Below are 23,313 nucleotides of genomic sequence, written 5' to 3' on the forward strand. Positions count from 1 at the left end.
ATGCTGAGAGGTGCACTGTTTCCTCAGTGCCCTCAAGTAATACTTGATTATGAAAATAAGTAAATAAATCCAAGCTAACTGTTCTCCGCGGCTTTCCAATACCCCATTTTCTGTTTTGTTTTGCAGATTGCAAGAAATATATGCCTTCTGTCTTGGGCAGTGCTGAATGCATTGATGCTTAATAAGAAGAAACACTTGTAGTTTGACTGTGTTTTCAGAGTGAAGTTTGTTCAAGAGGGTGTCTAAACTGAAGTCTTATGATTTGATTTTAAAAGAAGTTTTTACAAACAATATTGGCTTTACTCATTCCCATGACAAGCTTCAGATCCTTAAAAAACAAACAAAAAAACTTGCTGTATTGTATTTAACCAGTGTGCAGCAATAATCTTTATTCGTGTAGTATCTCTCTTTGATGTTCTGCACTGTACCATATCTTATTTTGTAGAGGTGTTCAGATTTCTTTGCTATTACTTCCCCATTCCATGGTGGTCAGAATATCTGGGGACTTGCAACCTTAAGATCAGGTTCTGTTTCCACTGGCTCCCATGTTGTGGCATACCAACATGCCAAGCTACTCTAGGAATGACTGTAATGTGATGGCTTGTGCTCTGGATGTCCGTTTTGCATTCTTAGTCAGCAAAAGAATACTTGAATGTTAAAATTTTATTGTCCTTGAAGAATCAGCTGCATTTTTTTTCCCAGCCTGTCATGAAGACTGTTGAATAGCTTAGGCATATTCCCTAAATCTCTTGTGGTGTATAAAGCAAGTTCTTAATGAGCAAATGAACTGTCGCTAAACAGCACTTTCAGATGTCTTCATGCTTCTGCCAAAGTTCACGCTGATGAAGAGACAGCTGATTTAGAGAAAAATCTTTCCGTTTGAAAATTGTTGCTAGATACCCTGATGTATTTATGCCTGCCCTGTTATATAGTGTCAGGGAGCAGATTCTAAAGTGATGGTATGTGTGAAATGTCAGCACAAATTAGCTTTCCCTTAGAGCTCCATAAAGAGAAAATGTAAAACAGTTTTTCTAGTGTAACCAAATTACTGAAGTAATTGCAGTAAAAATATCTTCTCCCTATTAGACTGCACAAAACCAATGTTTACTGGATCTTTGCGATCCAGATGTGTTTGGAAAATGAATTATATGATCAGCAGTTCTTCTGCTGGGTTTTCAGTGCGGAAGTATGTGTTTACAAAATATGTGTCTTACTCATGCACTTGCTTGGTTGCTGTAATGTGAAGCTGGAAGATGCATAGCTCGTGTTTGTAGAAAACAACATTGACTCCTGATAAAAAAATTACAAGAAAAACTTGGGTAATTTCCTGCTATAACTTTATGCGAATTCTTGTTTGCTTTTGAGTGATACTCCTGTCTGATGACCCATGCGTTGTGAACTCGGGATTTTCTAATACAAAAGACCCACTTAATGCCTTTTAATTGAGAAGGTTGGCTTGGTACAGTCTTTCAGCTGTTCAGATGGGCCAGGTTCTGAGTCAGGAATTCAGTCTGCCTGGTGCTAGGTGTAGCTGGGAAGTAAGCAGTGTAGCCTTTGAGGGGAGAGTAAAAATATTACAGTATAGAAGTTTGCAATTAGTCATTGGCTGCTTCATTTTTAATAGAAAACATAATTTAGCAATTTTTTTAAAATCAGGTGCTCTGTGGATGTGTATAGTCTTAAATCCCCACTGCAAGTTGGAGCAGAAGGCCAGTTGGCTAAAACAGCTGAAAAAATGGAACAGTGTCGATGTTTGTCCCTGGGAAGATGGAAACCATGGAAACGAGCTGCCCAATTTAACCAATGCTTTGCCTCAGGGTGCAAATGCTAACCAAGGTGAGCCTAAACATATGCACTGACTGCAACATATAATATAACCTCTATCTTATGTACTCTAGCCTTGCAGAATTCAGCACTCTTTCCTGGGACAAGTAACTTTCTTGTTGAGGATTGACCAGCCAAATTTATTTTCACTAATACTATCCTTGCAGAAAGAATAAGTAGGTTTTTTTTTCATGCTGGGGCTGCAATATTTTCAAAGCAAGTATTTGTGTTTAGTTAGGTCTTCTAACTTTTCACTTGGTCCTTCTAAATACTTGTTGCATGAAAATTGGATGTCCTTGAAGTATGTCATGTAAAAGCTTGTTGTTTCTTTGCTTGACTACAATCTTGTATCCCTTACGGTGTTGGGGTTTTTATTTTGTTTGCAGTTACAAAGCCTTTGATACCTAGTCAAAGAGAGATCTGTTGCAACTGCATTAAACTGAGTGCGTGAGAAAGTAAAGCAGCTATTTGTGGGATGTGCTCTGTGTTGTGCAGTCAGCATTGCTAGGTGTGGGGTGGGGGTGTAGAGGCAGCATTCTGACTTCTCAGAGGAGGTGTCTCTTCTTAATCAATGTCATGCTTTCTAATTGAAAACGTGATTATTAAATCTGACAGAAGCCTTGTCCAGTCCTCTTCAAGCAAGATTTCTACTTTGCTAATCAGTGGGGAAAATGCAAGATATTTCCCTGATGGGGGAGAACCTCATAATCCTCAAAACCCTCAGTATTTAGATAAATATTTCATATAATTATGATAAAGTTAAAACTAAATGCTTATGGGGAGTGGCAGATTTGGGTTTAGTTGGGTTTTTCCTTGTTTATTTTTCTTGGAAGGAAAACTTCTTCTGAAGGAAATAGTTAGGGTTTTTTTATTATTAATAAATGTCACATTCTGGGGCCAGAAGTTTATTCAGCATATAACTCCCTACACAGGTGGGTTTTGCTCTGTGAATCTCTTGATGTTCAGCCCAAGCTGGGCAGGCTAGTGACAACTTGGACACGGCATCTCAACATACATAGACAGTGCTGTGTCAACAGAAAGCTTTTGCCATGGGAAGATGGCCAGTAAGGGTTATGTCAGTCCCATGGCTTCCTTTTTATCTACACTATTTGTATATATTTATGACAAGAAATTAAAGTTAATGTCACTTTTCAAAGAGAAAAATTGAAAGTCCTTCATGTGCTTTTCATTCATCCCTGAGTCTGAGAAGGGGGGAGTTGAGCAGGTTTGAGTAGCTGTGCCATATACTTCCTAGTTTGTTTTCAGGAGAGCTGTCAAACGTCCTTCATCTTTAACCATTCCCTTTGCGAAGCCCTGTTTAGCATTACCCTTGCTGTTCTGCAGATCTCCATTTCTGAACGCAGAAGGAAAGGCGCACACTTGGTCTGGCCTGTTGGGTTATAGGTTGTGTAATGTCATCTGCAGCCTGCTCCTTGCAGAGTGGGGCAAGACAGGCCGCCATCGGCTGGGGGTGGTGAATAGGCAGAAGACAAGAGTACTGTGAATGACTTATTCACATATGAATGAGTAAAAGCTGATGCAGCTTTCTGAACTTGTGAAAATGACAGATTCATCGAACAGGCCCCATCGGACGGTGTTCACTCGAGCCATTGAGGCGTGCGATCTTCACTGGCAGGACAGCCACTTACAGCACATTATCAGCAGTGACCTATACACCAACTACTGTTACCATGACGACACTGAAAACTCGCTCTTTGACTCTCACGGGTGGCCCCTCTGGCATGGTAAGTGGCTAAACCGGAAAGATGTTTCCATGACTTGCTGCTTTGTTCAGTTTCTATGGCATTATTTTGGGGGGGATGGTGGGGAGATGAATGAAAAGCCTGGCAAAAAGAACAGAGGCTCCCTTGAAACACTGGTTTCAGAAGTAGTCCTTTAAGTTTCTTTTGCATAGTTTTAAAAACAAAACAAAAAAAAGGCAAACAAAAAAGCCCTTCGGAGTTAACCTAGCAAAACAGGCCACTGCGGACATGGAAGTGTTGCTATTCCTCAATTATTTTCTCCATTTTAGAACATGTTCCTACAGCCTGCGCGAGGGTGGATGCATTGCGATCTCATGGATACCCAAGAGAAGCACTGAGGCTAGCGATAGCTATTGTTAACACACTAAGAAGGCAGCAGCAGAAACAGCTGGAAATGTTCCGGGCTCAGAAGAAAGGTAAATGTGGGGAAGAGAGAAGGGCAGAGGATGTGGCAAGGTGACAATAACACCAGAATAGAACTTTGCATGAGAAAACTGTTTTTGAAGCTGTAAAACTGAAGAGGTGCCTTTAACTCTCCATTAGAAATGGTCGTAGTGGTAATGTAATGTTCTGCATATTGGAAGCTTTCTTTGTGAGCTCAGGAGGGCAAGGTCTTGATTCTGCCTTCTGCAGTATGTCTGACATGACTGGGCCTTTATCCAAAGCAAGGTTTTTGGTTACGCGATGTAAATATTAATTTGTATAATTTATAGGCTTTTAAACAGAGCTTTGTATTTGGCATGTCAGGTATTTTAAATTATTTCATCCTCTGACATATAATTTAGCAGATCTATATATTTCTGAGGCGGAAGCCTAAGTTTACATTGAGGGTAACACTGAGGCAAAGTCTGCACTACAGAAATTCATCAGATTTGTCAGTTTCTTTCCAAAGTCTCATACAATGCCCAAAATTTTATTGTTTCCAAATGGAGTTGGATTGACTTAAATGGAAATGAGTTTTTGAAATGCTGTTTTTTATAAGATGCTCTGTTATTATTCTTCTGATGAGCAATACCTTCCCCCTCCCCCCCCCACTTTTTTTTTTGGAATGAACATTGTTTAGATACAATGTGTATGCCACCTGATGCTTGCTACCCAAAGGAATCCTGCACTGAACTCTTCTTGGCTACTACAAGAACATCTTAATTCAAGCTTTTAGATCTTCATTGCTACTTCATTAACTATTTGTATCTTCACGCATTGTAAGAAAAAATACTACTGTGAAGTCATATGTAAATGTTTCAAGTGTATGTGCAGGTGTTCTTCCGTAAATGAGCACTTAGTAGTTTAAATGATGACAATGTATACACCTGATTAAAAAAATCAGCTGGCAGTTTTTATGTGCCTCCCTTTCTGTTTCACAGTACCCAAGCTAGAAGTTTTGTATACTTCTTTGGATCCTAGATTTGAACAAAACATAAAAGCATTTTATGTTATTGCAGGAATTTTTCTAAGTGATTTCTATCATGTAATGCACCTTTCTTTAAAATGCATCCTCATAAAAGGTTTGCAACTTTTCCAGCCTCTCAGGTCAGGGAGAGAAGCAAGGAGAGGTGGTGTATGCATTTACATACCACTGACGTGATGAGTCCGCTGCAAGTGTGCTGGTCATAGTACAGCCCCTTTTCATTCCCAGTTGCTAATGGAGTATCTAGACATTTAATACTCCTGTTCAGTTCCTGTTGCATGTGAGCAGTGTCTGTAGCTGTCAGCTAGTATTATGCTATTATAAATAAAAGATAGATTGTGTGAAATGTGGTCCATCCTATCCTGAAACAAAGAAGTTTGTCATTTCTGTAGTCACTCACTGCTTTTATATTCTTTCTTTGTATGTTCAAAATTTACATGTTTTTTAATACTGCAAAATGTTCTGGTCAACCCTATAAGCAGATGAATTCTGCAACTCCAGCCCAGCTTTAGGTTTCAGTTCAGCAAACACCACATGCTTCTCCTTAGCTTTTATTCATGTGACTGATCTGATGTACATGGAACCACTTGTGTGGTTTAAAGTTAAATGCCTATATGACTGCAGGACTGAAGCCTTTGTTTGGTGTGACAGAAGTGAACCACGTAAGTAGACACAATGGATGAAACAGAATTATAAGTGAGTCAGTAAGAAGTCAATGTGATTAATCTTTTTTGGGTAATATTATTTGCTTCTGCATGTCATGTATTGCACATGCTATTTGTTACTAAGACAATGATTTACATGTTAGTTTTTGTATTGCATATCATTTGATTATTAAACAACAACAACAATAAAAACTAAAACAACCTCATTCTCCTGAGCAATCAGTTCAACTGTGTGGCTGCATTTTGTTTTGTAGCCTCACACATTTAAATAGGTAAGAAGTAGGCTTTTTAGCATTTTAAAGCTTTGCAATAATACGTGTGGATTCTAAGGAAAGTGTCACTCCATGAATGAGAGTAACCAAAGGCAGCTACAAGGTAGTGTAGAGTGGGTGGAGAAGCAGAGCATCCATAGTAGCTTGTATACAATTTTTAAATGGTCCTAATGAGTCTGATCTCCCATACCTCAGTAGTATGTATGTGTCTAAGAGAAAAAAAGCTGGTTGGAGTGAAAGGGGAGGTTTAGTGGAGGACTTGTTAGTGTTAGGTCAGAGGTTGGACTAGGTGATCTTGGAGGTCTCTTTCAACCTAAGTGATTCTGTGGGAGCTAGTGCCAGAAGACCCTTAATAAAAAGGAGATGCGGAGAATCTATACTTTTGTTAACCACAGCCATGCATTCTTCAGGTCATTGTGCTAAAGGATTTTGTCCTGTTTCAACTGATTTTGTGGGTTACAGTTACAAAGCGAAGTATCCAAAAAAGTATGTTGCTGACTGAAATTTTAGGATGCCAAAATTCACTTGATTCAATTAAAGGACATTTTTTTCTTACATACCTCATTTAACCTTTTTATTCCTTTTTAAATGAGCTGTCATCCTGAGCTTATTACTTTAATAAATATTAAGATACATGATAAGCTCACATTTTATTTATTAAAATAGAGGATATTTTAGAGTATTGCCATTTATTTTAGCACTATCATTTACATTAAAAAATAAAAAATGGTACTACATCTTTTGAATCAGGAAAAAGTGGATATTTTGCAAAAAAAGAAGTCACCAGGTCTTTGCTATAATTTTTTCATGAGGTGTTTTCAGAAGACTTTCTGATATTGAGTAAGATTTCAAAAAACACTGCAGTCAAAATAGTTGACCCATAATACACTTGCAAGGGCTTGAATGGTGTTTGTCCTTTGTTCTTTTTCTTTTTCCTCTTCACATATGCATAGAGGGCAGTGGATACGTCCTGAAAGATGCTGTTTTCTCCTTCTAAGCAGGAGTTACTGTTAATACTTTGAACTCTGTACTGAGAGCATTTTAATCACTTTTAGTTCTATAATTGTTGTAAGTGGCTAACATGCGCTCTTTCTCTCCCTCCTCCCTCCATCTTTTCTAACACAGAACTCCTCCACAAAGGAGTAACCTCGATAACAAATCTTGAAGGTTGGGTGGGACACCCTTTGGATCCAGTCGGCACGCTCTTCAGTAGCTTGATGGAAGCCTGCAGGGTGGACGATGAAAGCTTCCACGGATTCTCAGACTTCATGGGTAAGGCTGTGCAAAGGGAGCTATCTTTTATACGTCTTCATTAACCAGAAGCATTTTTCTATTTTTCCATTCCAAATTAACTTTGGAGCCAGTGTTCTTATAAAAACTCATTCTTGAAAAAAATCTGTATTTCGTGCCTGAAATAAAAGCAAATAAGCTTTTATAGCAGCAACCCTTTCCACATACCTTCCTCTGTCCTTTTTGCTGAGACATTACAGAAGATCATAAAATAGTTAAGGTTGGAAAGCTCCATAGATCTGCTTAGAGCAGTGTCAACTACAGCAGGTTGCCCAGGGCTGTGTCCAGATGGGTTTTGAATAACTCCAAGAATGAAGACTTTATAACCTCTCTGGGCAACCTCTTCCAGTGCTCAACAGCCTTCACAGTGAAAAAAATCTTTTCTCATGCTCAAATGGAACCTTGCATTTCAATTCGTGCCCATTGCCTCTTGTCCTGTCAGAGGCTACCACTGAGGAGAGTCTGGCTCTGTCTTCTTTACATTCTCCTATCATATATTTATACACATTGGTAAGATCCTCCTGAGCCTTCTCTTTTCCAGGTCAAACAGCCCCAGCTGTTTCAGTCTCTGATTGTATGAGAGATGCTCCACTCCCTTAATCATCTTTGTAGCCCCTCACTATATTTGCTCCAGTATGTCTGTGTATGGGGGGGCCCTGAACTGGGCACAGCACTCTATATGCGTCTCACCAGTGCTATAGAGGGGAGGGATCAACTCCTTGACCTGCTGGCAACCCTTTTCCTAATACAGCACAGGGTGTTACTGGACTTCTTACACATGCACATAATACTTCAAATGAATGACAAAACACTTAAAAATGGTAACGTACACAGTCTACAAAGAGTATTAATTGGAAAGTAGTGTTGCAGAATTAATGCATGTTTTCAGTCAGGTTGTGTATGCCCAGTTTCAGTATTTGCTTCCCAGGAGCTTAAGTGATGCATTCTTCATTCTCAGTCTGTTTCCATCTCTGCAGTAGTTTGTGTGGACCCCATCCCTCTACAGCTTTTTTACATGCACGTTCCCAATTTCCAATCTTTTTGAATCTTTGCCTCTAAACTTACTGTATTCAATTAGATTTTCTTCAGTAAACTTCTAAACCCATAAACACCTATTGTGGAAGAACTTTTAATTAAAAGAAATCAGAAATCAGATTATTTGCAATTACCAAACCAAACCAAAACGCCACCACAAAACAAAACCCTGCCGACAAAACAAAAACCCACAACAACCCACAAAATAAAAGTATTATGTGTTGAAAAGTAACTTCCCCGTACACATGCATATGTGTTCTGCCTTCTCGTATTCTGCACTTGCCCATCTCCTTACATCTCTCCATTGTAATATTTTGTTCCCTAATAGGACTGTTAACTGCTAGAGATTGGAATAGCATTTTGTCTATGGTAAATCTGTGAAGTGCCAAATGAATTGTTAGTACTCTTTAAAGCAATTTATGGTTTGGTCTGTATGAAATTTACAGGTAATCTTTACTAAAAGTAAGAATTGTAGTGTCATTAAAATTTAGAAACACTACATATGTTTATCACAAATACAACTGTAACATATAATACAAAATCCTGAAGAGAGCTCCAGCAAACAGTGAATGCTTAAAAAGTTGTGAAGTTACCAGGCCTACTGCCCTTGCACAATCCTAATAACTTCATCTGAAATCTATGCAGAGGTATAAATGCCTTCCCTTTCCACTTACACAACATTGAGGCTTTAAGGAGATACAGAAATGGATGGGGAAAAATAAAAATAAAAATTGAAATGCATCTTCCAATTTTGGCCATGTTAACACAAAGCTGTAAAAAAACTGCCTTTCTCCAAGTCATACAGTTTAAAGACAAATGCTTATTTTCACTTGAGTGGTTATTTTTTGAAACCCAATTGTTTTGTGTATTTCTCCCTTGTGAAATTGGATCAGGTAGTTTACATTGGATCTTTGGATCCTGAAATCAAGCTAAGTAATTTAAATCATTTAAAGAAATGAGTACTGACAGAGGTAGCATTTGTAAATGTGGCAATGTAAGCAGATTATGGATTAGAATGGCTTACTGATGTGCTGTTCTTTGTTTCACCCTTTACAGAGAACATGGGGCAGTGCAAATCTCTGGAGTACCAGCACCTGCCTGCACACAAGTTCTTAGAAGAAGGGGAATCTTATTTAACGCTGGCCGTGGAAGTAGCATTGATAGGGCTGGGACAGCAACGAATAATGCCAGATGGCTTGTATGCACAAGAGAAGGTTTGTCGAAATGAGGAGCAGCTCATTTCTAAGCTACAGGAAATTGAATTGGACGATACTCTGGTGAAGATTTTTCGAAAACAAGCAGTCTTCCTATTAGAAGGTAGCTCAATATAGATGCTAACTGCTTCTTTAAACTGTCTTCACTTATAGAAGCCCACAGAACTAGTATTCCTGTGGAAACTGACCTTACATACTTAAGATGTTTTTTGATGTAGAACTCCAGCAAAATTTTGTTTTCAATCTCATATGAAAATCAAGCATATGCGTAATAATACCGTGACTGTAGAGATAAGATATCTGCTGACTTATGAGCCTTTAATTTTAATTTTTATTGCATTTTGTTCTTTAGATCTGTTACTTGTTGTAATCTCCATATCCTAATTATACAGCCCAGGCTCACAATTTAGTCTTATAGACATCAGTTACCAGCAGTTCTCAGGTAGCAGAATTCTAAAGGTTGCTTGTATCCTGGACTGTCAGCTTTGTAAATGCATGACGATTTTTACTTCTTTTCCCAAGTGAAGAGCTTAGAAAATTCACTTAAAATTGTTGGGACAGAAGTATAACATTTTATTTATAGCAACTAGGAAATGAATCCTCTCTGGAATTTCAGTCATACATGAAAATTAGAATATGTGTTCAAATATTGAGGCTTAAGGCCTGATCATGTGACTAAACTGCAACTAATGCAATTTTCTATTTGGGAATTGTGGTGGATTGCAATAAAATCTTCAGGGAAAAAACTGCATGCCTTTGCATGCCTTTTTAAAAAGGCTTAACATATCACTTAGCCTCATGTTTAGAAAGTAGCCTCATGGGTTTTGAGGTTGTCTTTCTTGCTTTTTTTTTTAATGGAAGAAAAAACTTTAAAGGAACTAGTTAGCTGAAGGTAACGTCCAAGTGTTGAGTGCCCGCTCAAGGGATGGCGGTAATATTGCTCTAGGTGTGTTATGAAGACTGTTACACAGCAGTCAGGTTTTGCTTTCTTTCTGTGAGACATTTGTCTTTTAAAACTTCTCCTTTAATGGAAAAGACACAGTATGCCCAGATCCTTAAAGACTTTGGTACCTGCTGATGATGCCATTTGAAACCGCAGAGATGCTGCACCATAGAGAGAGTTTCCATTATGGTTTGGCTATACTGCTGCTTTATGGTCTTTGGATAAGAACAGCTGCTCACTGGATCCAGCTATTAACAACTGCAAGACAGGGATCCTATGGATTATAAAATCAATTTGCTGCGTCTCCATACTGTTAAAGACGCTTCATGAGGAAAAGGCAGCATTCGTCTCAAATGTCCTCTGATAATTCTGGTTTACTACTTTGATCACTGATACGTCGTTGTCTTAAAGTAGTAAATAAGTGATCATAGCAAAAAATCTGCTAAAATAGCTACCAATGAAATTGTGGTGAGCAGTGTGCAAAGAGGGTCTTGCATTACTGTTTGCTGAGAAATTCAGCTTTCCTGCAATAGCTTCAGCTTACGCCACGTTAGGCAGAAACTGTCACCTCACGTGGAGGAAATACTGTGCTGTGACTGAAGATCGTAATCATATCAATTGTGTTTTTATAGTTAAAGTCTTGTAGATATAATAAAGAAAGCTTAATTCAATATTAAGTTGATTTCTATGTTGTTAACGCAGATTAATGCCTCCTGTATGTAGCTAACATTTGGTGTGTGGGAAAGCAGAATGTTAAGACTATGTTGCAAGAACTGTTTTATTTTTTTGTGTGTTAAGTTAATGTTAAGTTTGTGTTTGCAAAGTCAGTGGCAGAATATATTTTCAAATAAATGCTTTGTCATGTACTTCTCATGTCCTAACTGAGTTTCTGACTGACCACCAATTGGCAAATGTACATGAAATGGTTTCTTTTGTTGAAGCAATGCTATCTAGTTTTCAATGGCTTTCAACTTAACTTAGAATGATTATATGAGGCACAGTGTGTCACCTACTAAATCTTCACATTTCCTTTGTAATCACTCCCAGTCTTCACAAATGCCGACCTGTGGAGCTCAGATTTTTTTCCATGCCTAGTGATTTTTATCTTTGCGTGTTGTGCTAAGGCGCCAGTCAGAAAAACATTGCTGAAACAGCTGTGCTGCTCTTAGTTGTTACCACTTCCGTCTCGTGGAGTTCATCCTCCTCTGCAGCAGCAGTGGCTGCTGCGTAAATTGTGCACATCCTCATCTGCTTCAATGTAGGGCCAGTCATGTTAGTTTGAATTGCTGTTGGATGCTGTTTAAAGGACATGTGACTCTGCAGTGAAGTGTGCTCACCCAGTCATTGTCCATCCAGGTGTGGTGGGCTGAAATTTCTACTACAGGAGGAAGTAAAATCCTCTTCTCCCACAGTAACTTCTAGGACTGCTGGCTGGTATCTGTGCTGTAATTGCCCAATAATACTTAATGTATGATTCTTATTCTATATCTTACAGCATTTTATTCTAGCTGCTGAAGTCAAAAGCTGCTTAACAACAGTGTTCCTGTTAACAGGAATAACATCCTCAGGGTTGCAGGAAAAATGTAATAATGGGATTCATAGTCACTGTGAACATTCAGAACTCAGCAAGGAAATAGTTGAATTTCAATTTTCTTCTAAATCGTCATTTCTGCTGTCAATCGACACCACTGTTACGAATTTTAAATACTGCAATGACTGCACTGAACATGTACGAAATCCATTCTCCTAGCAATTGGGATAGTCTCCCAAAGCAAATATAATTTTTAAGATCATGGGGGTGTAACAGACTAGCAAAATGACCTTTGGTACAAGGTCTGACCTAGTCTTCTCTGGAGACAAAGTCCATATCCAAGGGATATTTAAATACTTAATGTCACGTGAGACATTAATAGGGATCAAGTACTGCTATAGTGATTGGTCATGAAACTTCAGTCAAAGATACGCGTTTTTCCACTGTAACCACACTTTTTTTTTCCCCCCAGTGAATTTTGAGAAAGAAATTATGCACCAACAGTGGGTGCATAGGGATTTGTATGCATAACAAAACTGTATGGAGGCAAAACTGGTTTTAACACCTTCGACTTTTGTATACCATAAACTTGTTGAATGAGCTCCATAATGTGCTGGGACCATTCTGTCATTTGTATGTGCATTGGTAGCATGCTTAATACTATGCAATTTGCAGTCTGTCTCATTTTCTCAAAGAATATATAGTATATAATACATTTGTAATATATCATTTATATATGGTACATGTAGAGTATGATTCACAAAAAAAAAATCGATGCAGTTTTTAACTTTTGTACAGCAAACTCTGTCTCTGAATTCCAGTTCTAACTCAAGATATAGGTAGTAGTTTTGAAGGTGTAGAATTTGTGTTTCAACAATCTGTAAAGATGGATGTTCTCTTTCTCTTTCCCACAGCTGGACCATATAGTGGTTTAGGTGAAGTCATCCATCGAGAGAGCGTTCCAATGCACACATTTGCCAAGTATCTTTTCACCTCTCTCCTACCTCATGATGCTGAATTGGCATACAAAACTGCACTGAGAGCCATGCGGTATGTATTCACAAGTCATCTAGAAACACCACAAGTAGCAGTTGAGAAAAAGGGGGGAAAGCTTGATAAAGCTTATTCTCTTTAAGGAGAAATTACTTTGGTTTTGTCATGTGTAAAAGCAAGTGATGTTTGTAATAACTACAGTATAATCGTCTATAAATGTACAATTAGTGTTTACCTGCAACTGTAAAACAGCATTCTGTTACAATCTTTTGTTCTAGAATACCCCTCTGGGGACATGTGGTTTTGTGTTCAGCAATGGCAGCTCTAGCACATGTGTTCTCACCCATGTGTTTGTGTGCACGTGATAGCAGTGGCAAGGAAATAAGGAAAGAGACATCCTACCAGCAGTCTCAGTGTCTAAGTCTGCTGCTTAGCCTGTTCTATAGGACTATTTGTTCCACCAATTGTCTTTATAAATTAGCTCTCAATGGTAGATTTGAAACCGTATGGTGTGGTCTGAGCCTGTGTTTTTTTCTTGTACTTCACAACTAAGCAGTCTTGCACGCTTCTGGGTGAACATTGGGATTTAAATGGAGTATGTCATATGACAACAAAATGTGTGACTTGCATCTCATTTGTCTTCAGTAATTGGGAGAAAGATGTTTCTTGGGGAGTGCTCATTGTGTGTTGGCTTAAACTCAGGGCAGGCCAGATTGCTAATGGTGGCTAAGAAGAGTCTTGTGAAGGAAGTTTCAATGGCCTAAATGATCAGTGAAAAATCTTTGTTGTCCTCCTACAGTGCAGGGAAGAAACTGGCCTCGTCTGGATTGTTTGGTTGCTATCAAGAACTTGTAGTAAATTATGGTTGACAAAGAATAGGAGCAATCAGGTATCCAACTGGAGACATATGTGTTGGGTTTTCATGGTCATTATTATCAAGAATGATTGCACAGTGATTGAAAGACGCTATCAACATAAGTAGTATACAGCTTCATCAGACAGGTTATGTTCTAGTGGCCTGAAGATTTTTTGTAGTGTTTTTGCAGAATGCTAAACAGGGAAAAACCAATTGTATGTACAAAGGAGTAAACGTGAGAAATTTAGGAGCTAGATTAAGAAGACAAAAATGATTTACAAACTGTTGAGAACATTCAAACATTATGTTCAGAGCTGTCTGGGTCAGCTGGGTCACCCCTTTTCTATCATTGCAAGTTAAGTGCATCAATATCCCTGGTTATATCAGATCAGCAAGTTAGCATAAAATGTGTATTAAAAAGAGAAAAGTTGGTCTTTTTTTTTTGTAAAATAGACTTCTGTCTTTATATTTGTTTCCAGTCACTATCTTAAAATGTTTCTCATATATTTGTTTGTGTGGGGTTTTCTTCTTTAATCTAAGCTACATTCAAAGGTTGGAATAGAAGTGCTTTGCACACCACACTGTATGCTTCAGTGAACATGACAGCAACATGCCATTCCTCTTGAACAAGGACTTGGGCTTTCCTCAGAAACAAATCATAATTGAAAACTTCCCTGGAAGCTTCCTTTTTCAACTGGGAAAACAAGCAAGATGCTGAAATATGATGAAATCTCTACTTAGTCTTTGGGAGCTCCAGCCTTTTTTTGGCATCAAGTTATCAGCTCAGCTGAAGTTGTTTCTCCGTATCGGAAAGATCTGTCTGTTTGTTTCAATCTGGTGAAATCACAGGAGACGTCAGCATAATGGGGCCTGTTCTCCATATCCTTTCTGCTATCACCTTATAAGGCTGATGAGAATTCAGCCCTAGAAGATAGTCAATCTTTCTGCATTTTATTATTTGGCAGTCTTCAGAAATGTAGACTCCCATCTTGAACGGTGCCAATGGCAAATACAGACACTTTCTATTCCATGTCTGTCTGCATTCTTCAGTACTTCTCAAAAACCTTTAAGAAGGTTGGTTACTCTTCCCATTCACACCAAAGTGGTAGTTCATGTTACAAAGAACTCCTGATAAAAGCAAAGGAAAAAATGACTTAATGTTGCCTTGAGGGGGAGAAGAGACCAAACCTGTAGGCTGAATGTTTTGTCTTATAGTTGTGAGGTGGGATGGATCAAAAGAGAGAAATTTGAGCATCTTTTTCCTCCATGGCAAAGAGGAAATGGCAATGTCACTGACAAAAATCTCACCTGGAAATGGGTAAAGATGCTGCATAAGAATTTATACAGCTGCTTATGCTTTTCGAAGCAGACCATATTTCTTTCTTCAACATTTTTTCAAAGAAGTTAACTTTCCAAAACCATAGCTAATTGCTTTCCACACATAAAAGTATTTAGTGTCAGTCTACACTCAAGTCTACATGAATCATTGATCCATGACAGTAGCTCTGGAGTTTTTGCCTGTCTGTATTCAGTGTCATCTGTTTGTGCTTCTTTTTTTTTTTTTTTAATCCTCTTTTAGTGTGTGGAACACACAGTATGAAACCAATAGAAGCTGAGACTGTAATGCCTACGATGCACCTCAGATTTGCAAGGACTGGGTGTGCTGTCCTTGATGGTCACTTCTGTCTGCAGTTCTCTTCTTGCAGCACCATAACATATAGAGCAGAACCTTGAAAAATGTGGGTCTGCAGTGACCTAGTTGACTGCTCACTTGGAATCTGAACATTTGGCTTAGTTTGACTGATCCCTTGTTAAGCCTTAAATTCACCCAGGCTTTGGGATCCAGGCTTTAATGGTGATGTTTAATCACAAGGTAGCCTAGCTAAGACCCAGCAAAATAATTGATGTTTGAAAGGGGAGAGAAAAAAAAAAAAGTGAAGCATGCTAAATCTGCTGTGGCTTGTGCTTGTTCTGATGTTCCCTAATCTTGCCAAAATTGCATGAAAGCCACCAATTCACAACAGCATTTCCTTTTCACAGCAAAGGAACATAGAAACTGGCAATGAAATGCAGTGTGACAAAAGATTTCCACAAACAGCCTCTTCCTTTCATGTTCTTTGTCTATTTACTGTTACTCATAACCTAATAATCCCTTTTGCATTTTGTAGTTGGAATTTTTCCTGTTTATTGAAACCATTTAATAATACATCTTTTTTTCCCCCCCTCTCTGTGCATGGAAATAATCAGCTAAAGAATTTATACATATTTTATTTTTACACACACAGAGCTATGTAAAAAGATGCCTCAGTGGTACTAGGGAAGAGATTTGACTTGATAAAAATCAAAGGGACAGTTGGTTAATCTGTATTTTTTCATATTAGCATGCACATACATGTGTCTGAAAATCTTAGTGTAACTCACTGATGGTTATTTATGTGATGTGCTGTATTTATATGTGCTTGCTAAATACCCTGACATATATTCAAAATGACCTTTCTTAGTGAGTTCTTAAAGATACTCTTGTATGCCTCAGGAACCTACAGAAAAAGGTGGAACTGTTGCAGATACCTTGATACTTTTATCTTAAGGTCCCTGTTCGTACTGCGAAAGAAAAGCGTCATACACTCCAGTTTCAGAAAGAAATTAGGTATTTATTTGAGTGCAGAAAATTGTAATATGTTTATTTCATAAGAAATATTTCTGTCACAGAAAATCACAATGCATTGGATTTTTAATATTATTCAGTATTTATCAAATTCCATTTGTCTTCCCAGATGACTTCCTGCTAGAAAATCTCTTGCATGTGAAAGAGGGTGGAAACAGAAGCATGGGTTAGTGACACAGGGCAAATAAATTTTTGAAGTCCTACACCAGTACATCCATCATATCATGGAACTGAGTAGTTTGCTCAAGTGGAAGTTTGGAGTAAGGTGTATGTGTGTCCCAAGAGAACATTAGATATGATATTTGATAAGTGACTGTATAGGATATGTATAAATGAAAGAGAATAGCTTAAAAATATATCTGTTCTGCAGAAATACCTTAGCCTACAGCTCCTTTAGAAGTAAACTAGCTGAGCTGCTGGTCATGTTAGAGTTGACTCTGCTGAGAGAATCAAAATGACCTTCAGAAAACTTCGCAGAGAAGTCAGACACTGTGGTTCATTTGTACCAGCATTTGAGGTAGTTAATTTAGACCTAGCCTGGCTATGTCCATATGAACTGTTGTATATCCTTAAGTAGGATTTCATAACTCTTGCTATTCCGCATCTTACTCCGTTTGTCTGTAAAATTCTTCACAGTAGAGATGGATGTTCCAAAATTGAGTTATCTGATAGTTGTTATGAAGTAGTTCAGAATGTCAAGAAATTGTCTGCAGAGGATGCTGCACTGAGGCTCAAATATGTTCAGACACACAAAGATGTTCCTGCTTGCTTTATTGGATAACAAGAAATAGGACAATCTTAGACAAGGAACAGTTGGCATGTTACAGGTGTGAATCATTAGGAAGCCTTTAGTATAGGAGCACACTAACAGATAAGTCTTCACTTTTTTGAACTATAACTTGCTATAGTGTTGTAAGTGCCAGAAACGCAAATCTTAATCCTATTCAAGAAACTAATGGTTGGAAAGGTTTTACTTCTGGATATTCTCTGTTACTGTCATTTGATGTCTCAATAACCTTTTGCGTCCTGAAACTGTGCTTAACTGTTTTGAATATAAGTGTCCATTTTAATTCAAGCACTTCTGTTTTTTCTGTTGGCGTTTATGTTGTATCTACTATATTGATTTTGGGTGGAAGAAGGGCCATCAGTTGAGTCTCTGTTACTAACCATCACCTCTATCGTAGTAGTCAACAACAATAATTTGAATTTTCTAAGTGCAAGTACTCCTTGGTGGATAAGACTGTAGATTGACACGTACTCAAATTCTTTCTTCAGTAGTAGAAAGTGGAGCCTGAAAAGTAACTTTAAAGGCAATTTTTCTCCATCACTGCTGTTCAGCACCCTAATATTAGGTTATGGAACGTTATTCAAGATTGATAGGCTAAAGTTTAAGGACTTTTAAAAAGGAGATCATAGTTGAACACTGAAATGCCCTTCTTGAATATCCATCTCCCTTACTTCGCTAATCATTTGCAAGTGAAGAAAGTTGCAGTTGTGCATGCAGTAATATAGGAAAATATTTATATATATTCTCAAGTATGATGGTGAACCATTTTCCTTCTTGATGTCTGTGTTTCAAAGACTGAAAAAAAATGCAAGGAAAATGTTTCAGCTCTGTGGATGGTGCATAAAATCTCAGTTGTCTAGGCTAATGGGTGGCTTAATTGTCCTGTGAATTCCTGCAGATGCCTGCTGATAAAAGCAAATTTGGCAAATGGTCTTTTCAGATTTCCCCACGAAAAGTGACTTTTCAGTATCTTTTTATACCCAGAAAGGTACATTTCAGAAATAAGGTCAAGTGTTCTTGTGGCTTCGGTCTTGCTGATGAGCAACCTAATGTAATAATGATTTAATGAAAGAGAATTTCTTCCTTATTTCAGGTTGCTAGTATTGGAATCTACGGCTCCTTCAGGAGACATGTCCCGCCCACACCACATTGCGTCAGTTGTTCCAAACCGGTATCCCCGCTGGTTCACCCTAAGTCACATTGAATCCCAGCAGTGTGAGCTGGCATCGACCATGCTAACAGCAGCCAAAGGTACAGTACTGTCAGTTACATACTCAGCTAAATGTATGCTTTTAATATTACATGAAGTAAACAGATTTTAAAAGTTGTGTTTAGGAGTCCAAATTACACTGTGTCAGGAGCTCAAAATGGGAACAACAAGCTGAACTGACTTAAACTTGTCACTTAATCTTCTAGCAAAGTAGTTAAACTAGCTAGATGGTAGCCCAATGGGCTTGATTTAAGGCTGAGGAGACAGCTTCTTGTTCTTCTGACACATTATGTAGACTGTGAGACCCAGGAGTGGACAAGTCACTTCTAAATTCACAAATTGGGATGACTTTTTGGTATGTACTGCACTAACAACATCAGGCACTAAAAGAGTTTGTGCTCCCTTGTATCTTTTGTTCATATGTGATGTAATTATGGAATGTTTATAAAAACAAAATACATACAACTGAATCATCATACTATTGCTGCAGCAATGGCAAGCTCAATTATAATACATCTCTGTATGTTCTGGGAACTTGTTCTGTTTTGTTGATTCTGTTTACATTTTGCAGGTGATGTTCGGAGGCTGGAAACAGTGTTAGAGTCCATACAGAAAAATATTCACTCTTCATCACACATCTTCAAACTCGCCCAGGATGCATTTAAAATAGCAACACTCATGGACAGCTTGCCAGACATCACTCTTCTGAAAGTTTCACTGGAGTTGGGCCTTCAGGTATTTCTCTTGTTCATTATTACTATAGCAGAAGACAGGGATTTGACCCTGTGTTGGTGGTACAGCTCTCTGAGTCACTGAAAGCCATACGGTCTTGTTCTCTGCCTGGAGATTTTAGATATTGTTTGCTAATGTGAAGCACAGTTTACTGGCAAACACAGAGCAAAGGTCTGCTCAGCCCCTTTGTGCCATTTGAGTGGAAAGAGATGGAAGTGGCTGGCTGCAGGGCGTTTTTCTGTTCAGGGGTGAGAGAAGACCCATGCAATGAGGTCAGGAGTTCATGCTGGGGTGGCCAGAGAGCAAAAGTATTCTGCTGTTTAAAAATGCACTAGATCTTTTGCATGGCCTCGAGGGGCTTCTTACTATTCCTTCCATTCTTCCCTCCCATTTTTTCCCCAAACGAGATTTAGTAGGAGCTTTCTGAATTAGCACAGAAACCCAAGGTCAATCATGATGTCCAGATTCTAAGGCAGATTGTGCTAACAGTAGCCCTCGCACTTTCTTCATCAATATGCACTCCACATACTTTGAGATGGCCATCCACATCAGACTCAGTCTGAGGTGTAAAAGAGCCTCAGTTCAATTTTAAGACTCTTAGGAGAGACCTTAAAAGCTAAAATGAGATGGCTAAGCTTTAGGTATCTGGGGTGGTATTGCCGTACACTGATGAATCTTGGAGTTTACACAGTTCATTTCAACAAAAATAAATCTCTTCATCACTCTTCAGGGAGTTCTTCAAAACAACATGCAAAGATCAGGAAACCACTTATTACTTTACTTCAGTAAACAAAGCTCCAAAGAATTCTAGGGAAAGGAAATTGTATCCCAGTTGCTTTTCATGCCAAAGGAAGGTAGTATTTGCCTATTCTAGACTTTTAGAAGCTAAAGTCATTAATCAGAAGGCTGAGATACTGTATGCTTTCTTAGCCTTTCTTATTTTTAAGGTTGCTGTGGAAAACAGCTTCTTGTTTTGCATCTTGGTATGTTTTTACTTTCAATGTTTGTTTACTTGAAAGAGAAAGATCTTTGTTTGACCTGTGAGTCGCCTCAAGCTTTCATCAAGTATCATTCAGAGGTAGCAGTACACTTTGGATGCCACTTTATTTATGGATACCCCTGTGTGGTTGATTGTGTCATCAGAATGTCTTCAGTGAGATTTATTGAAAGAAATATCATAAACTTGCACTTCCTATGAAAAGATTCTTCACTGAGAGGGTGGTCGGGCACTGGAACAGGCTGCACAGGGAACAGGTCACGGCAGTGAGCTGCCAGAGTTCAAGAAGTGTTTGGACTGTGCTCTCAGACATCTGGTCTGATTTTGGGTGGTCTCTTCCAACTCAGGATATTGTATGATTCTGTGATTCTTCCTAAATCCAGATCTTGGGATAAACTGGTGTATAAATTGTTCACTGTTCTGTTCCAAGGTGATACCAGCAATTTCACAGTTTTCACTGGGATTTCTATTACAGAAAAACCTCTTAAATTGTTCTAAACTGGGGAGTCATGTATGGATTACTGGGTTCTTTCTCCGTTTCCACTGTCAGCATGTGTTCTGTGACTCAGAGGGAAGACGTTTAAACTAGTTGTGGAAAGAGGTCATCAGCATGGCTAAATGGGCACGAAACTCCAAGTGTATTCTGTCCTACAGAACCTTACTGGCACAGATAGTGTAAGATCTGCAATTGCAGGAGAAACATATTCCTACACTTGCTTATTGTATGGTACTTCCATGCAAGTATTACTGCACACATGCAGACGTGCTGCTGGCAGAACTGCTGAGCAAATTAGTGCAGGTGATCATTCGATGCATATTTAGAAAGTGCTGTCCTTTCCTTTAAAGCCTATAAATAAGTATATAAACCTTTCCACGTGTATGGTAAAGGGGTTTTGCCCTGCTGTGGAAGCTAATGGTTGACTGTTTCTTGCATCCCTTATGGGTAGTGAGATCTTCCATCCATAGTATGGATGCTCCATCCCTGGAGGTGTTCAAGACCAGATTAGATGAGGCCCTGAGCAATCTAGTGGGTGGTGTCTCTTCCCATGGCAGGGGGTTGGAATTAGATGATCTTTAAGGTCCCTTCCAACCCAGGCCATTCTATGATTCTATGATCTTCCATTCTTCTAGAGTAATAAACTTAAAAAAAAAAATCTATCAGGACAAAGTCAGGGTTATTCCCAGTGGAGAGACATTAGCTTTCAGACAAGCTGTGTGATTCACAGGGGTCTCATGTCATTTCCAGATTTATTGACCTGTTGGGAAGCTCTCTTCAATTGATAGCATCAGTCTTGGACAAATCTGAAACTTTTTTTTTTAAGAAGAGGTGTCTCAAGAAGAACATAAGTGAAATAGTTCTTTGGATACATGGATTATGGTATAAAGTAATTTTAGCTCCTCCTTGATCAAGACATCAATGCATGCTTTATTTGAAATCCTTGTGTTTTTTTTGTTTGTTTAAAATCATCAGTAAGGGGCCCATCTCTTACTGTTCTCATCTCGTCAGTTTAATCAAATGAAAAGGACCTGATTCCAGAACAGTTCAAGTCAAACTTTTCCGGGTCAAGGAACTAGATATAATACTGTGTTTTGCTCTCAAGTTAGGACTGTCTACACTGGAGTTATTATTATGCCCGCTTGTGCTTACTGAAGACTCTTGTGACTAATCTCTGTACAGACCACTGCAGAGAGGAAAGTCATCAGAGAAGGCTTTCAGAGAAGTCATCATACATACCCTTTTTAAACCTTTTTCCTTCATCCATCAATAGCAGAATTCAGTCCATAAACCTTTCTTTTCTCTTGGATTCACTCTAGTTGGGGGAAAGCTGAAAATTCATCTTGAATGTTGGAAGAGCATTACCCTTCAATTTTGTGCGCATCAGTAAAGGAAGTCATCTAGATTCATTCTCTTTGATAGAAAGAATAGGACGTAATGGCACTCCGGAGCCATTTGACTTGCAGATTCCTGTTTTTCTTCCAGAAATACTTGAATCAAATGGGTGTTTCCATGCTCTGCATTAGCTATGTTTTCATATTTAAAACCATGTTGAGTTGGTCCTTACAGATAAATTTGCTTTGTTTCAAAATGCTATTCTCTGCTCTAGCATTTAGATTACTGTTTAGTCAAACTGATACCACAGTGTTTGAGGCCAACAAAGCCAACAAATTTCTTACCATATACCACCAGTTACTAAGCTCCCAAGCTAGGAATGCTTAGAGGCTAGTGTGGCATCACTGGTGGTTGCTTATAACCACACTTCTTAAAGATTTTCTGTTATTTCATGCTCCTCAGTAGTCTTTCTATATTCTTAATTATCCTCTCTACAGCTGAGGACTAAAAGAGGTGACATGACAGAGGGCTACATGCCACTTTGAAATCACTTTAGTATTGCGAGGGCACATGAATTGAGAACCCTCTTGCAAGTGCCGCTGACTCCAATCTGTTTAGTGAGTGTATTTTATGACTTTAATATGTATAGTTCGTTGCTGAGAGCTTTATGATTGACCTACTATGCTTTTTATTTCATTGCTACAAGTAGTAATGCCATGGTATCATTACTGATGTTGTAAGGGGAAAGCTACTAGCTTTCTTGACTGATGTCTATGGGGACTGTTCAATTAGCTGAAGCAAGCTTTTTCTCTGTGCAGTGTATTACTTTTTTTCTGAATAAAAGTATTTGCACACATTTTGATAAGCAACCTAGGCAGTAACTGCAAGTGATATAAAATACGGGCACCAGAGTCAAAGCTTTAAAAGCTCCTTTTTCTGTGTTTCTGATGGTTTTACGATGGGATTTCTTCACAGGGTATACATTCAGGTAGAGAAGTCATCAGTATGAGTGTTTTAATAATAACTAAATATATTTGGAAGAATACGTGTATCACTGTAGAAGTAGCAGGCAGTTGAATCTCAGTAGAGTCTTAGGTGCTGTCTGTATTGTTGAAGTCAATGAAAAGAGACACACGTAAGGGAAAATTGGATGGGTTAGTTTGTCCAACAAGAGTGGACATGTTTCCACTTTAAAGACTACCTTTCATAGAGGGAAGAGGCACAATAGAATTTAATTTGAATCATTAGTAATTGATTGGGCTTTGTTTTGTTTTTGTTCTTCCCTAGTATAACAGTC

At 38.5% G+C, this 23,313-nt stretch overlaps 1 protein-coding gene across 1 annotated transcript in view; it reads left to right on the forward strand.

Moving 5' to 3' along the window:
- The window catches only part of ZSWIM6 (zinc finger SWIM-type containing 6), a 115,206-nt gene that overhangs the window by 86,628 nt on the left and 5,265 nt on the right, over positions 1-23,313 (forward strand). Inside the window, exons 5-12 of the mRNA XM_035553687.2 lie at positions 1,657-1,836; positions 3,393-3,569; positions 3,857-4,003; positions 7,058-7,204; positions 9,314-9,574; positions 12,860-12,995; positions 18,340-18,497; positions 19,028-19,191. Of these exons, the coding sequence (XP_035409580.1) occupies positions 1,657-1,836; positions 3,393-3,569; positions 3,857-4,003; positions 7,058-7,204; positions 9,314-9,574; positions 12,860-12,995; positions 18,340-18,497; positions 19,028-19,191 (1,370 nt within the window). The remainder of the gene's footprint in view (positions 1-1,656; positions 1,837-3,392; positions 3,570-3,856; positions 4,004-7,057; positions 7,205-9,313; positions 9,575-12,859; positions 12,996-18,339; positions 18,498-19,027; positions 19,192-23,313) is intronic.

The sequence above is a fragment of the Cygnus atratus genome, chromosome Z, assembly GCF_013377495.2.
Source record: "Cygnus atratus isolate AKBS03 ecotype Queensland, Australia chromosome Z, CAtr_DNAZoo_HiC_assembly, whole genome shotgun sequence".
Lineage (NCBI taxonomy): Eukaryota > Metazoa > Chordata > Aves > Anseriformes > Anatidae > Cygnus > Cygnus atratus.